The 13,268-nt window shown below is 44.7% G+C and overlaps 1 protein-coding gene across 2 annotated transcripts in view; it reads right to left on the bottom strand.

Moving 5' to 3' along the window:
* Nucleotides 1-13,268, bottom strand: part of LOC146208057 (luciferin 4-monooxygenase-like) — a 39,316-nt gene that overhangs the window by 19,670 nt on the left and 6,378 nt on the right. Inside the window, exons 2-5 of one of the 2 annotated variants that reach the window (XM_084591725.1) lie at nt 12,149-12,351; nt 8,295-8,496; nt 3,696-3,799; nt 1,342-1,544 (exon numbers count right to left, since the gene is read on the bottom strand). In XM_084591725.1, the coding sequence (XP_084447851.1) occupies nt 1,342-1,544; nt 3,696-3,799; nt 8,295-8,496; nt 12,149-12,271 (632 nt within the window). In that variant the 5' untranslated portion in view covers nt 12,272-12,351. The remainder of the gene's footprint in view (nt 1-1,341; nt 1,545-3,695; nt 3,800-8,294; nt 8,497-12,148; nt 12,352-13,268) is intronic. The other variant, XM_084591726.1, reaches the window with a different exon arrangement.

The raw sequence follows: 13,268 nt of genomic DNA, 5'->3' as shown, positions 1-13,268 counted from the left end.
AGCTCGGACTTTATCGTGCAAGCCGGCCCAGGTTTCCAGTCAGAGTCAGTGTTGAATATTCGCAGTTATTCGAGTGTTTTAAGTGGAACTTTCATAGAAGCGGCACCCTCACAAGGCGGTATCAATCCGTGCACCGCACAAGTTAGCACTGCATTTAAAATCACCTTTCCATGGGGAGGTGAAAGCTAGTGTCTAGAGTGGGAGACGGGGAAAGTAGATGTTGAACTGAAAGAAAGTTCGACCACGGGGATTATATTTATTAAAGGGAGCTTATGGAAATAATGGTTTGGTTTGTGGCGCTTAACGTCCCAAAGTGACTCAGGCTACGAGAGACGCTGTAGGGGTGGACTCCGGAAATTTCGACCACCTGGGGTTCTTTAACGCGCACTGACATCGCACAGCACACGGGCGCCTTGCTTTTCGCCCCCATCAAAAAGCGGCCGCCGAGACCGGGATTTGATCCCGCGTCCTTGGGAACATTAGTCGAGCGCCGTAACCACTGCGCCACCCCGGCGAGGTTGGAAATAATACAGCTCGCGCAAAGTTAACAACCATACGCTTGGCAACTAAGACGAAGCCATAAATGAACGGTATCTAAGCTCTTCGCCAAAGTGCAACTTGAAAGCATGTGGCACATTATTTATGACGCACGCGAAGCCATCACATTTTTCATGACTGCTTCTCTATATTCAACGAAGGTTCTTGATATGAAGGCAGACATCAGAAAACAAGAATTGTTTTACTTGATAACTGCTCAACTGAATTTTAACTGCAAATTTTTTATATGGTATATTTAAGCTGCACCTTGCTATTACAGATATTGCCGTATATTTATATTAAAAGTGTCTAAAGTACGGTGCTGTTCATATTTCAGCTCAGGCAATGTTTAAAATATAAATAACATAGGCGTTGTGCGCATGCAGCCTCGCCTTTAAGCTGACCCCACTTCCCTAGATTCTTGTTCGCGTTACTCTAATTTGAACTGAATAGGTGTAAACACTACGGGTATAGGTATTCGATATTAGAGGTGGTAAATGAATACCTATCGTGCAGTGCCGTTATATATCCCTAGTGAAAAAAAAAAAAAAAACCGTATGAGTCATAATAACTTCATACAAATTTCTCATACTAAACTCATACAAATCTCATACAATCTTATATACTTCTCGTAAGATGAATGACATGTGTATGAGATTATATGAGATTTATAAGAGTTTAGTATGAGTTTAGTATGAGTTTAGTATGAGAAATTTGTATGAGGTTATTGCGACTCTTCGGATTTTTTCACTAGGGATAGAAGCCCACTTCTGTGCATGTATGTTATTGCGCCCACACACGCACCTCTCAGTGGCCATATTACCCACGAGGCCGTAATGGGTACCGATGACTCCTTTCGGAAGGCCGGTTGTGCCCGACGTGTAGAAGATAACAAGCACGTGTTGTTTGGGATCCTTGATGGGAACCTCACGGAAGGCTGCTTCGTCCAGGTCTCGAAACCCAGCCGTAGATAGGAAGCCTTCTGCCGAGCCCATGGCGAAAAAGCCCTGAACGAGGGGTGTAGATATGCAGGCATTGTGAGGAATTTCTTAAAAGGGGCCTGCCACCGCATATCCATTTATTGCTACGGAGCTAGTTGGATGGCCTTAGGAAAAACGGATAAATAAGTGTTGCCCTGATTTTTTATTTGAAGTTTTAATTCATGTTCATAAACAAAAAGTATACATCGTCAAGATAATCGTCACCGTACTGCTCACTTTTACACGCCTTCATTAAAATGTTTTAGATAACCCTGATAAAGAAAGTTGTACATGCGCATGACGCGTACAGCTCGACGGTATGCGTCGCAGTGTTATCGATGAAGGTAAATTAATTAGGCTTTGAAACGGATTGGGCTTACTCACAGTGGTTTCAAAAACGGTAACGTAAATTGATGGTAGCTCCCTAAAAAATAACTTAGTACGTTTGTTCAAATCGTCCGGTCTTTCCTGATTTTTCCTCTATGTACATACAAGACAACAAACGTGAAGAAACAAGACGAAAGTCAGTGAAAATAAAGAAAGCACAAGAAATCTGCTCTTATGGTGACAAATGTGATATGACAGTGTAATCATGTAGATAACTAGCAGAACGGTATAAAAAAATGTTACCGATCAAGCTACGGCGGCGGCCATTCAATCCTCTACTTTCTTGGGTAATAATGTGTGTAGCATCTTACGAATTTTTACCGGTGTCACGTTTGCTCATAGAGGCGCACGCAGTATTTCCCATATTGAAACGAGTATCGAGAGTTACCTCTTAAAACGCCCGCTTTTTGAGGCTAACAAAAACAAATTCTTTTGCGTTCGCCTGTCATTTTATAGACACCAACGTGAAATAATTCCTGTGTTGTTATTTAGTTAGGTGAAGAAAATCGCATTTCTACAACAGCTGCGAAATAAGACACCGGGGATTGTACACAGGCCTTGTTTTTTTTTTTCCTAGGTGACTGCATAGCCTTTGTAAGATCTGTGCACACATTTAGTGACCAGAAAGGATAGCTTGTTGCTCGGCCTCATGAAGCGATTTCTCGGGAGGAATTTTTTACGACTCATAATGCCGTGATTAGTCTTGAGGACTGGCTGCCTCGGTGCTTTCCTGAATCTTTATTATGCACACTTATCGCGGCGTAGCTGTATGTACCTGTAGCGTAGTAGCCTCAACAGCGTCCTTCATAAATATGCGGAGCACGCGCATGCGCCGTTGTTTTCCAGGTTCGACACGAGAATAGACATGAAGTAGCGAAATATTCAAACTTTTAAATGAGAAAGCCTTGTATGGCTCTCCAGCAATGCGATTTGGCAGCGTGGGCAAAAGATGGCACCAAAACCTGAGATTGGTCAAAGTCTCTGACGTGAGCCACCAGCCTCAAATTAAAAAGCTTCTTGGCCCACGTGACATCACAAGGCCAAAACAGGTGATTAGTATTCGGACCGACGCTTCAAGCTTCCTGTAACCAATGAAAATGAGGTGAGCTGGAAATTGGTCAATGTGGACAGGGTGATAATCGATGCAGCGCCTTTCTGCACGCTACTCTCAAGCAATGATGGCTCGTTGGACAAAGGTGAATAAAGGTGAACCTAACAAAAGTGCGATGAAAACCGCACTGGTCACAGTCAGTGACGGAGGAAAATTATCAAAATATAGACAAAAGGAAAACAAGTAAAAACACGAGTAGACATACATGATTCGTCTTCACATTCGTGATCAATCTCAAGGGCCTTTCGTGAAATTTATCGTCTTATTGGAACCTAAGTCTACTTTTTATTTAGTTATTTTACTGCTAGTTCTCGCGAACTGCGTGCTCTGATGCAGTGAAATAATGCACTCTTCTCAAGATAAAAGCTGAAGAAAGCGTGAACAAAGCTTAGCTTGCCTTTTACTCTGGGCGCTGTAACACTATACACCAGTTAAGTTGTGTTTTGTACACATTTGCTATATATATATATATATGCAATCAGTGGTCCTGATAAGAGCAAATGAGCACGAAAGCGTGCGTCCTCATTTGTCCTGTAATCATAATACCAGGTTCAGCGAGGGCTTGAACCTTGGCTTCCCGCAACTAGAGCACTGCCAAATTAGTGCAGTCTACATGTAAGTAAAATGCAAATGGCTACCAATAAAGACCTGCGTTTCCAGTTTGAATAGCCTAAGCTTACCTTAATTGGTAAAGACGCTGCAGCCTTAGCAGTCTTCTCAGCAAAGGCGGGCTCCGTGAGAACGTGAGTGCAGTCGCTGTCACTGAGCTGGTAGCGTAACTCACCTTGACACGTCATAAAGTAAAAAAAGAGAGGACCTTATCACTCGACATCGACTCGCTCAAAACGTTACTCGCGTGGTCTGGTGGACATCGATGCAAAAATGACTGTCCTTGTACACACCACCTCAGGATAGTGATGCCTAATCTATAAACCTATTCAGAACCCCAAAAGATTCTGCAAGAAAATGAGCGTCATCTTCAACCAAAATTTGCTGTGATAATTTTCAAATTCCTCAGTCGGATTCGTTGCTCTCGAAAACTACGCAAATGCATCGTACGATGCATGGTTGTTATGTTGGTAAGCGCCTTGAAGTAGACAGTTTAACCACGCAACCCAACACTCTGGCTAGATCAAAGCAGCCGTGCCCAGCCGCATTTTCGGAACATTTATCATTTCTGGCTCAATTGCAGTGAGTACCTTTCGCTGAAACCTCTCTAATAGTAGGAGCATATCAGAAAAGTAGGATATGAGAGCCTGCTGCCCGACCGGCTCCAGTCTTGCGCACATGCCTTGGGAGGAATATGGGAAAATAATACTTTAGCTACCGTACTAGTTTGAATCACAGGAACAGCCTCACTTGTTTTTAATGCCGAAGGAAACGGATACTATGAACGCGTGGCGCAGCGCCCCGGACCAATTTCCGTTTACTTGAAATATGAGCTGGCAATGAATCAGCAGCTCGCGATTGTTTTGGATAATCGCCTAGACATAGGGGCTACAGCTGAAGCTACTATAAAATCTGTCGTGTCGAGGCCAGCGCTAAGAGTGCCTCACCTATTGAGCCACATTGCAAATACAGCCCAACTCATGTCAAGTATTTTGACGCAGTGTGGCCTTACTGCATACGTTTCTGATCCCACGTCCCTGATTATTGCATATCCTGATATATTATATTGCTTATCATCAGGAAAAAATACAACATAGCACAATGTATAATTATCAGCACTGCGGTGAAACGCCATATCCCAGGGGTGTCCAAAATATAACTGCATGACCCTATTCTTGATTGGACTTCCCGAGGAATGGCTCAGGGATGTCTTCGATTTAAATGTCCCGGACATGCTATCCTCAGGATATCATATAAGGTATTGTTACCGAGAATTGCGTGTAATATATTTCTCTTGTATTTTTGAGCAAATACTCATGATAGTTGCTTGTGAAGTACATGTTTGAGATAAAGAAGGTAAAATTTCAGGCCGCGCATTACCACAATGAATTTCTCAAAATCTCTGCAACGATGCTCGCAGTAGCTTGCAGAGAACGCATTTTTTCACGCAATCATTCAACTACCACGAACAAATTTACCGAAGTGTACACAGAATAATGTAACTATTACATTCACGACTATTCCAAAGTCTGACGTAGATGCATAACCCATGGTTTCAACTTGCCGCGGCTTGGCTGTAGATGCTTACTTTCAAATTAGAACCTAAACTCTTATCTACGTTCGTCAACAATATGTGTGAAAATAAACTAATGTTATGGTAATTATTAATTTTCTCACTTAAACATTGGGGTGCATTTTGTTTTCTTTTCGTAGGTAAAAATATCTGCAGCGCTTTTCCTACTGCTCAGTGCCCATGCATGTGTTTCCGCGGTGCTAGTTGTTGTTGTTCACGGCAAGTTTATTTGCACGCGTGTCACTTGCCGCCTTTTACTTGTACGTGCATTTAACGTCGATGTCACCTTCTTCCCCGATCACAGCGAACGCTGTTTACTAAGAGCTCGGGCTCCGTCTCCAAACGCGCGCTTGTCAGCAACTGGTAGTCAATGCATGGATACTGCGCCACGATCAGTGACATGTGTTCGACCGCAAACAAGGGCTGACAAGCATTTTGCTCTCCTTCTTTCTTTGCACTTCAGCTTAAAGGATGACGGAGAAACGCTGTGTGTTTAAATTTTACATATGCGTACCAATTTTCTCTACGATCTTTATGTTACCCATTTTTAAACATGCTGGTCGCACAGCGTGCGGCTAGCTGCCCTGTAGGTATATGCTTTCAGAGATATCAAATAATTCTGTGCTGCATGTTCTCCGTTTTTACTGTGCTTTCTGCTGCTTCAGAACTTTAAGGCACCATCTAAAAAGTTAAATGGCAAATAGCCATGAGATTATTAGCCTGCGCCAGATTTAGATCCATATGGACATGCTACAAACCTTCGTCGCAGACAAAAACAGCGGCCACAGGGATGTTCATGGGATATTACCAGATGAATTTGGGATCTGCCAAAGATATCCGGACGTTTTTGTCGCGACGTCCCACAGATTTCCACAGGATGTCAATTTTGTCACTAACCTTCATTATAAGCTGCCGCAAATAATATATAAATAATAAAAGCAGGAGCAGCAGTCCTCGATGTGCGACTACTGTTTAAACAGCATCCGCACAGTTCCGAAAAGTCGCGGTCTGCCTCTCTCCCCGAGAAAATGCAATCTTCTGCTAACTAAGTAAACCAATTTCTTTACGAACCTTCAGCTCATTTCTCATTACTACTTTTCTCCTTCCTGTACTTTGTGTCGCATCCCTCAGAGTGCTGCTGGCGTAAGAGCCATTTATTCGAAGTTAAAGGTTCAAGTAAGCAAGTGCTTAGCCGAGGGAGGGGAGGGGGGGGGGGGGGGGGAGGGGAGACGACTCGGTACGAGAACGTCCCATCCATTCCCCCAAACTTTCTGAGTGCTGCATTCCCCCTTTCCTCCCCTTCCCTTTCGTTTTTTTTCGCCCATGATGTTTTACGCACCGCATGGATATATTAAACTGTAAAAATGAAAATAAGGACAGTGTCGGTATGTTGATAAAATGGTTCCTGTTCTAAAACCCAGATGGTACAACAGAGCTCAAATTATTGTTGTCTATTTTTGCATGCGCTGAACAAAATTGCGAATATAACAGTATGAATTACAGCAAAATGTTTGCATTTAGTGAGGGTATGCGTTGGAACGCAGGCAGCTATAAACAACGCCTCTTTATCAGCGCCAAACTTAGTTGAAAATGATTTTGTCCTTTCATATAGCACTCAGATCATGATAGGACTCACAGTGTTCCGCTTAAAACTCCACTTTGTTTATTTTGACTTCTACGGTGCCGTTGCATTACAGTTTTTGAATATACTTTCAATCTCGTGAACGTGTATTTGTACGTCTACGTGTATCTGTGTATGTATATATGTGTATATGCGTGCATGTGTACACGTGTGTGTGTGTGTGTGTGTGTGTGTGTGTGTGTGTGTGTGTGTGTGTGTGTGTGTGTGTGTGTGTGTGTGTGTGTGTGTGTGTGTGTGTGTGTGTGTGTGTGTGTGTGTGTGTGTGTGTGTGTGTGTGTGTGTGTGTGTGTGTGTGTGTGTGTGTGTGTGTGTGTGTGTGTGTGTGTGTGTGTGTGTGTGTGTGTGTGTGTGTGTGTGTGTGTGTGTGTGTGTGTGTGTGTGTGTGTGTGTGTGTGTGTGTGTGTGTGTGTGTGTGTGTGTGTGTGTGTGCGTGCGTGTGTGTGTGTGCGTGCGCGCACACTGCCGAAAAGAGTTTTGTGTGTTGCTGTATATTATGCGGAATTATTGTAAATAACCCAAGGAAATAAATTTTATTTACAAATCGAGACTTCAGAGTAATGTGTGCACTCGTTGTTTTAAGTAGATATTACAGATGAATGAAACAAATAACCGTTCGATTTTATTAGAACAGGAACATGACTAAGATTAGGTTTGGCCTCGGGCTTCTTTTTTTTATTTTTTTACCGGCAGCGTATAGCACTCGCCGGAAATAATCGCTGGCTATGCAACTGGCGAAGATGTGTGGAAATTTCTATAGGGTGGTCTGTACGATTCTATTTCCGCAAAAGTGTGTTTCACGCGGACATTCTATAGCTTTTTAACACTACGGGGCACGAATCGTGATGGACTCGGCTCATGGTGGACAACAGCCCAACAAACATGGAGGAGAAGAGAACTAGTCAGGACAAGCGCTGATACAAAGCTAATAGACCACTACATGATAAACAACGTTGATTAACGAAAACCGTTAGGGCAAGTTCATAAAGATTTATGGTAGACGACAACGTAGTAAACACGCAGGGAAAGAAATCCCCAACAGAAACAGCGCTTATCCTGTGTAGCTCTTCCACTCCTTCGGTTTTTATTGCGATGTTAACAGGAATGCATTTTTGTCAACATGTTCAAATTTATCACACAGAACTTAATAATGTGATCGATAAGTTCCTTAATGCACAAGACTAGGCCAAAGAGCCTTGGTGCTGATGGTTATAGCAGCCTTTGCAGGTAATTTTTCGTTTCTGTCATGTAGGCACATAAGACATGCTTAAATTGTTAGCATTGTCGTCCTAAACATTTATAGGCGGCGCTAGGGTGGGCGCTAATTCCAAGAAATACTGCTGAAAAACGTTTCGAGACCATTCGCTTGGATCTTGCGGCAAAAAAGGAAAACAAAAACAACAAATTTGAAACAGGACCTCACTACAAAGCGCTAAATGTTTGACGTCGGTGGCTTACGTTCAGTGAGCGACGTTTTGGCCAGCACGATGCTTGCTCCGGCGAAGACGCACCCCCACATGGCAGCAAAGTTGTCGACACTGGTGCCGACATGGACGCAGACACGGTGGCCAGGCTCCAGACCATGCTCTTGAAAGCCAGCGGCGTACCGCTGCATGAGCTTGAAGAGTTCTCCGCATGTCACATCGACGGTACCGTCCGCCTGCATTTAAGTTCCTCGAGCTGAATTTCGGCAGCTGAGCCCAGATTGAACAAGTATTGAAGGCACTGATGCAAGCAGCAGTACGGTTTTGCAATAATGTGTTTTTAGGTTTAATAATTGGCGTCCTTTTCATTCGTCGGCGTCGCTTTCGATGACGATGTCAGGAGCGCGGGTTCTGTACGCAAAAGCTAGGATACTGCAGCTAATACCTGAAGAAGGAGGGATCAGCAAAATAAGTGCGCGCAGTTGTAGCCCCAGATAACTATGCCCGGGTTCCCGGTGCTCGGGTTCCGGGTACCAGGGTACCAGTGGAGAATGACAAAGACGTTCCAGGAGAGGAAAACTTACGGCAACACATGCCAGATGTGTATTTGATGTTATCTCCTATACAACACGAAAATGTGTACAGTTTCGGACATAAGTAAACGGAGCACGCTTTTCTGTTCAAATTAAAATCACACTTTCTGCACTAAAGATAAGAAAACGATATATGTCAAAGAAAAAGGGCGCTGACGTCTACTACCGGTTCGCACATAACTGCTAGCTTCAATTATGCAACGCGTGAAAAATATTAGAATCAAATCGCGTGTTCAGTTTTCTGTTGTCCGCGGGGGTACAGATGGATAGCATCAGAATACTAATGAAAAGACATGTCATAAAGAGTCGCCAAACAGCCGGTAGACCTCATTTCAGTTAGTTGCCAAAATGTGGCGCCACCCATTAGGGTACAAGAAAAATTTCCTGTGACTTTAGGTACAAGCTGCCTGCGTACGGGAACGCAGCCCTCAAGTTCCGGGCTCGCTCCCAATCATACAACTCGCCTACCAGATTCTCGCTTCATACCCCTCTGGTGCATCTTCGTGGAACGGCGCTTTTGCAAACACCAATCGGCTGGAGCGGCAACTTTACCTGCCGTTTGAAGAGGGGATGAGTGCGGCGTTCGCTCCGCTTAGCACTTAAGCATCACGGCTGGCATACTTGAGGCGCTGTAGGCGTTGTTCGAGTTATTTTTGTCGCTTATTGCTCTTCCTTGCGAGACTAATAAAGCGTTGTAAGTTACATTCATCCATTTCGCCCACAAAAGTGTCTCGCTCGTGCAGTTCTTTCTTTGCATCTCGCTGGTTTTGCTTTTCTCTGGGTCTTCACCCCTTTTTCGTCTGCGTCTCGCTCGCGCTGTTATTTCGTTACACACAAATGAATCCTCTGAGTTAATTACAAGAGAGCTGTCAAGCCGATAACTTAATTGGCAGCCATTAAGAGCTTTGGCATCTGCTGCAGCGCCATGCGTCTGAGAACGGAGTTCACTTTCTGCTTCCTAAAACTATAGTAGCGGTAGGCTACACGGAGAGATAAAATTCGTTATCACCGTAATGATGACAGCGTATCGTGACTAAAGCAGAACTGCAGCGTTAAAGCCATTGACACCTGGTAGTTTTAAAAAATGCCTTCTCATGGTCGATTTACCACGCCTTTTTTTATTTCATTCTCTAATTTTCCTGAGTACACTTGACTGCATCGAACGTAAATATAGTAAACTTATTACCAACTACATTTACTCTCCGATTTCATATTTCTACCTACCAGTTTCAGTGACGCTGCCGAAATGTTCTATCTTGTATCTAGAAAATATACATGATTCCAACAAGCCGCCTCAACCTTTCATAGCGATGCCAACGCCGCTGCACACCATTATCTATTCCTCTGTAAAACCAGCGCTCGCAGCATCTCAGCGATAAGCAGCGCCGCAAACAGCACGCTCCGTGGCGCTCCACTACCAGGCAGGCCATAATAATAAAGAGATAACATCACAAAAAAAAAAAAAAAAGCCCTTCCCGCTTTTCGTCGTATCGCGGCGGCTACGTTTCGGTGGAGGCGAAACGAAGAGGCGTCCGCGTGCTGTGCGATGTCAGTGCACGTTAAAGATCCCCAGGTGGTCGAAATTACTCCCCAGCCCTCCACTATGGCCCCTCTTTCGCTCTTTCCACTTTCACTCCCATCTTCCTCCCTTCGCTTACGGCGAGGTTCAGGTGTCCACAGAAACAAGTGTGAGATACTGCGCCTTTCCCTTCCTGTGAACACGTTTTTACGTTTGGTAATTAAGAAGCACAATGCATGTAACGTCGGCTCATGCAGCTAATATATATATATATATATATATATATATATATATATATATATATATATATACCGGGTGTCCCAGCTAACTTGAACCAAGGGGTACAAAATAATATATTTGAGCTAGGTCAGTGAAACCAAATGCATGCAACTGCCAGCCTCCTTGCGCACTACAGGCAATTTTTTGTTTTGCAATTACTTAATTAGCTAATTATGTTAATTTTTCTAATTTGTTAAATATTGACTTTAGATCAAAAATGTGAATTGGAAAGTTGTAGAGCACCTTCATAAACCCCCATTTCATTAATTGCGTCAAAGAAAGTCTCACGTGTATCTTTTTTTCCGGGCTCAGAAGAAAGCTCGCGAAATACAAATAATACCACGTGACTAGTGCATTTGTGCGCCGCGATTGTGGTGCTCTCAGTCGTGGTTTGAGCGAACAGGCATTATAAAAATAGGGAGGCGTTGCTCTGCTATACCATATCGTTCACTGTAGTGCTTTGCCTAGCTGGAGACTGTCAAAGGTAACCAACGTGCCGACGCCAATGCCCGAGCATACGCCAACCGGGGGGCGCACAACGACGGGGAACCGGACGCAGTCACTAGACGCTATGGAGCCATCCTTGAACATCAAAGAGCCTTAAGGAGGATTTATCCACCTCCCCACGAAGATCTCAATAGAGAGCAGTCGGTTGCCTGGAGACAGCGACAGACTAACACATACCCCAATCTGAGTCTACTCATTAAAATCCACCCCACATATGAAAATAAATGCCCACTATGCGGAGAACCCCCTACACTCTACCGTGTTACATGGGCCTGTCAAGAAACATAGGTAGCACCAATAAACACCACACCAACACCGGAGCAGTGGGAGGCTGCGCTGTCCTGCTCGACGCCTGACGACCAGATCAAGCTGATTGACAGAGCGCGCAAGACGCTACTGGGGCCCTGGACTGAGGGCCCCACCAACGCCGGGAGAATTCCCTTTGTGTAAATAAAGTTTTTCATTTCATTTCATTTCATGCATTGTGCTTCTTAATTACCAAACGTAAAAACGTTGGAAACATTAATATTCTGCTCGTCTTTAAAATGAGCATCAAGCTAACCACGTAAAGCTCTAAACGGCTGCTTTAAAGAAAGGCCGTTTTAAGATATATGAACTTACATAATATATAATTGGTTCACAGGAAGGGAAAGACGCAGTATCTGTCTCACTTGTTTTCTGTGGACACCTGAACCGCGCCGTAAGGGAAGGGAGGAAGATGGAAGTTAAAGTGGAAAAAGAGAAAGAGGAGCCGTAGTGGAGGGCTACGGAGTAATTTCGACCACTTGGGGATCTATAACGTGCGATGACATCGCACAGCACACGGACGCCTCTTCGTTTCGCCTCCATCGAAACGCAGCCGCCGAGGTCGGGTTCGAACCCGGGAATTCCGGACAGTAGTCGGGCGTCTTACTACTGTACCACCCCGGAGGGGCAAGGTATATGAACTTCACCCTTAGCATTCGATAAAGCCGCTGCTTGTACACTTACCAATGCCAACTTGTCAGGGTCATTGAGGAGCGCCTTCCTTGCAGCGTCGTAGAACGAGCAGCAAGGTAATTCGACGGCGGGATAGGGAGAATGGACGACGTTGTCTTCGATTTTGGCTCTCATCTTCTCCAATGTGCGCCCTCCTGAGGAATGCACGAGTTTGCCTTGCGCCAAGAGAGGTTACGCACGGTCTTGCTGCCGTTCTGGAGAGAGGAAGCAATAGATCGCATATTGGCGCTTCTGTTTTTGATAGTGAGTCTGAAGGAATCGGACGCACGCATGGTGGCGGATCGGCGAATAGTTTGGCGCAGAATAATTCACCTTGACTTAGATCGCAGAATGCACGATTTATGATTTCGGAGTCATGGAAGGCGAGAAATGTAAATGGGAAAAACTGACATCATAGAGAGATATCTCGAGAAAATAAAAAGATAGGACCAAATTTTTTTTCAAAGAATAGATTTCTTTTTAAAGGGAAAGATGCGCAAAAGGTAACAACTACCAGTCATAATAAAATATCGATGCGATTATTGCATTGTCCGTCGTCTGCTAACGCTGTTTTCCGTTATGCTCTACCAACTCGCCCAGCAACATACACTGTTCAGATTTATGCAGCACTTCACTAGCAAACTTTAAGGTATCCCTTACGGCAGTTGCACCAAATGGAATGCCTAACGCCTCAGGAGCGAAGGAACAAGACTGCAGTTGATTGGCACCAGAACAAGACTGCTTGCAAGATGTTGCACGAGCCACAACCAGGCACCGTCTTTATTGTCTTTGTAGGGCGGTGCGCTATATCCGGGTTCCCGGCGCCACCCAAGAGGGCGCTGCAGGGCTCCCCGTCTTGTCTTGAAATCGAAACGGACGGAAGACCAGCGAATGCACTGCAGCAGGAGGTCAGGTGGCGATGCGAGGCTGTCCAGTGCCGTCTTCCTGTAAGCCGGCTTAAGGCGGTTTAAGCTCACGGTATCTGCCCGGCCGTTCTGTAGGAGGGTAGCGGTTTTGGGAGTGCGGCGGATAACGCGGAAATGTCCGTCGTGGGCCGGCATTAGTGGAGCTCGGACAGCATCGCGGCGAACAAAAACGTCGGTCGAAGTGGCCAGGTCAGGGTGCACTAAAG

The sequence above is a fragment of the Amblyomma maculatum genome, chromosome 1 (genome assembly GCF_055883805.1).
Source record: "Amblyomma maculatum isolate TAMU_Amacu chromosome 1, ASM5588380v1, whole genome shotgun sequence".
Lineage (NCBI taxonomy): Eukaryota > Metazoa > Arthropoda > Arachnida > Ixodida > Ixodidae > Amblyomma > Amblyomma maculatum.
This window is presented reverse-complemented; position numbering and strand designations above follow the sequence as displayed.